The sequence below is a fragment of the Pseudophryne corroboree genome, chromosome 1 (genome assembly GCF_028390025.1).
Source record: "Pseudophryne corroboree isolate aPseCor3 chromosome 1, aPseCor3.hap2, whole genome shotgun sequence".
Lineage (NCBI taxonomy): Eukaryota > Metazoa > Chordata > Amphibia > Anura > Myobatrachidae > Pseudophryne > Pseudophryne corroboree.
In genome coordinates, this window is record NC_086444.1 from 225,520,736 (window position 1) to 225,524,310 (window position 3,575).

General features: G+C 38.9%; 1 protein-coding gene across 1 annotated transcript; it reads left to right on the plus strand.

The window, feature by feature from the left end:
- Positions 1-283: 283 nt before the first annotated feature.
- LOC135062039 (zinc finger protein 862-like) lies at positions 284-3,365 on the plus strand. The gene is made up of 3 exons (XM_063964103.1): positions 284-442; positions 529-635; positions 727-3,365. Exons 2-3 carry the CDS (start codon positions 534-536, stop codon positions 3,172-3,174), a joined length of 2,550 nt encoding a protein of 849 aa, XP_063820173.1. The 5' UTR covers positions 284-442; positions 529-533; the 3' UTR covers positions 3,175-3,365.
- The last annotated feature ends 210 nt before the right edge of the window (positions 3,366-3,575 follow it).

Sequence of the window (3,575 nt, forward strand, 5' to 3'; positions counted from 1 at the left end):
GGGAGCTTGAGTGTGTTAATGTGTTTTGTTCTTCCACAGAAAGCTGGCTCATCCTCATCCTCGCCTCTGTGTACTCCATCACGTTAAGCAATCCACTGCATCAACTGGCGCATCACTCCACACCACAGGCTCCAAAGTGGCATATTCTGGCTCCTTCTTTGATCCTCTCGGCATCCCCGGAGTCCTCAATTTGCCTCAGGTGAGTATGCTGGTACTGAGAGTAAACAGTGCGGCTCTCATCCGAGGGAGCTTGAGTGTGTTAAAGTGTTTTGTTCTTCCACAGAAAGCTGGCTCATCCTCATCCTCGTCTCTATGTACTCCATCACGTTGACCAACCATTGAACCAACTGTGCATCACTCCACACCACAGGCTCCAAATAAGCATATTGATCCTTCTTTGATCCTCTTGGCTTGAATGACAGGAGACCTCAACTTGTCTCAGGTGAGTTTGCTGGTACGGAGAGTACAGTGGCTCTCATTCTAGGGAGCTTGAGTGTGTTAAGTGTTTTTATTTTTTTTTATTTTTAGAAAACATGCCTACTCTTAAAAGGAAAGTGAAAGAACATGAAAGAAAAACCAAGGAAATAGGCAAAAAATGTTTGAAAATCAATCAAATGTTTTCAGGAAAAAAGAAGGTAGGAAAACATTTACATACACCCATTTTAAACCCCTGTAAGAAAGTGTAACAAATATTTGAATTTAGATTATGATTTTTATTAATTACAGAAAATAAATGCAGCAGAGTTAGATCCTGTACCCAGCACCTCTGATCCTGTACCCAGCACCTCTGATCCTGTACCCAGCACCTCTGATCCTGTACCCACAGATAATCAATGCACTTCCCAAGATAATTCACTGGCCACAGTTAACACAAATTGCAGCAATGTAGATGACTCGGTATCGACGTCATGTAATGTCATTGTTAATGAAAACACCATAGATGTGCATTCTCAATCCTCCATCTCTCTTGCCAACTGTTCTCAGAATTTAGAGTGTGACACCTCACCCCCTATTATTTTGGATGATGACCTATCTGAAGAAAGGTGCTCTTCTAATGAAGATACAGATATAATAAATGACATTGGGGTTAGTGCTTCTCCAAAAAAAAAGTCAAAACATAAAGTTGGTTTCCAAATAAAATGGAAAAGAGAGTTTCCGTGGCTTAGTTGTAAAAAAAATGGTGAAAGAGAATCTCTACTCTGCAAGCTGTGTTTAAAACATCTGTTGAACGACACAAAATACAACAAATCTCCATGGATGAATAGTGGGATGAGCACAGTAAGGCGCGATAAAATTAAGGAGCATTCTGTTTCCGAGATGCACAAGGCAGCAATGCAAACTGAAATAATCGGTTGTAATGCTGAGGCTTCACAGAACAGAAAAAATAGACCAGAGTCAGAGGAATTCAAAGCTGTGGAATGTGCTATGAAGTGCCTGGATTTTCTAATCCAGCATAATATACCACATACAACTGTTTTTAAACCATTTGTTGTTTTCTGTATAGAAGAATTAAAGTCTCCAGTTTTAGCCCCTCTGAACAAATCTAAAAATGCCTCATATACAAGCTACCAAACAATCAACGAATTTGTTAATTCGATGGCCAGTGTTCAAAGAGAGAAAGTTATCTTGTCTTTACAGAAGAGTCCATCATTTTCAGTTATGTCAGATGAAACTACTGATGTCAGCAACAGAAAACACTTGGCAACTGCTGCAAAATATATAAAAGATGGAGAAGTCAGTGTGTCCTTTATTAATGATACAGAAATTCCAGATGGAAAATCAGAAACTATTTTCAATGCTCTTTCACAGACTATAGAAGACTGTGGAGGGTTTGAGAAATTAGTAGGCTTTGGAAGTGACGGCGCCAGTTCAATGGTTGGTCACCGTGATGGAGTAGCAGCCAAACTAAAGGCCAAAAATAATAAGATTATTTCAATACATTGTCACAATCATCGTTTAGCTCTTGCAACAAAAAATACATTTGAATCTTTGAATCCTTTCCTGAAAATGGATGAAGTATTAACAAGTATTTACAAATACTATAAATACAGCTCTGTGAGGAGCAAAACTTTGGAAGAAATACAAAGAGTATTTACTAAATGTAAGGGAACAAAAATAAAAAAGGCTAGCCACACAAGATGGCTATCACATGAAAATGCTATTAATTCAATAAGAATTAATTATCATTCGATCATTGTCGATTTGGAAAATGCTGTTGTAACTGGACAGTCAAGGACTACAAGTGGTGTGAGTGGGCCAACTGCTGAAGGACTTCTCAAACATCTGAAAAATTTTCATTTTTTTCAATTAATTCACTTTCTTTGTGATGTACTGAGCCTGCTTTCCAAATTAGTTTTAATCTTTGAAAGAAGAGATATTGACTTGTCTACAATACACAGCAATGTTTCCATTACGCTTGGTGCTTTGAAAAATTTAAAGCGTAAGCCTGGGGGTCAGTTTTGCAGGAACCTGGAAAATGCTGCAAGAAAAATAGGAATTCAGGCTCCTATAGCAGCAGAAAATTGTAAGTTTGAAGAAGATGCAAGGTGTTTTCTAGATCTATTGGTCCAAAACATTTCAGAGAGGATGCATAATATAGCTATACTTGATCATCTAAGTGTCTTAGATATGAGGCATCTTAATGCAGACAAAGGTGTGGGATTTTATGGTGTGGCCGAAATGGCACAGCTTGCTGATTTTTATCAACTGGACGAAGATCTTCTGTTATCAGAATGGGAAGACTTTAAATCTGTATTCTTACAAACGGAAGAAGAAAATTCTGATAATGAAAGATTGTCCATGGTCAACGTGTACAAGACTTTAGAAAAATCTGAAGACACAATTGGCGTAGCATTTCCTCTAATTCAGAAACTTGTTTCAGTTGGCTGTGTTCTACCACTCTCAACTGCTGAAGTTGAAAGAACTTTTTCGCAAGTTAAATTAATCTTAACAGATCACAGAAACCGTCTCAAGGTGGAAAATGTCAACAGCATATTAGCCATTAAGCTAAATGGCAAGGTAAACTACAGAGAGGCGGTAAAGCACTGGATGAAAAAGCAAAGAAGAATATTTTCTTGTAGACCACACACAGCTGGCCACCGACCACACTCTACAATCAGAAACACCTGTACTGTAGATTGTGAGCAACAACCAAGGACAACGCACATAAACTGACCCACCCAAGCTACTTGGAGCCCAACTTTCCAGTTCAAAAAGGTGAGTACCAAGTAAATGTGGGAGGAGGGAGAGTATTCCTACTTAGAGGTGGTGGAGTGGCCCTAGTATGTCCATAATCCTGTTATCAGAGTCCCTTTTCTGCTGTGTTCTTTAGTTCTTCAAAGCACAAGCCCTTATTTTTGTGTGGAAGAATTGTACGAGACTAAAAATCTATGGTGGTCTTACAATTCTACTCCAAGGAATAAGCTGTGCTTTGAAGAACTAGGAATGCAGTACAAATGGACTCTGATAACATGCAGTCAGTTTATGTTGTATGGTTCTGTTTCAGCTTCAGCACAGCGCCTAAGAGGATATTTACAGCCAGTGACAAGACGGCATCCGCCTGAGCCTGCATAAAT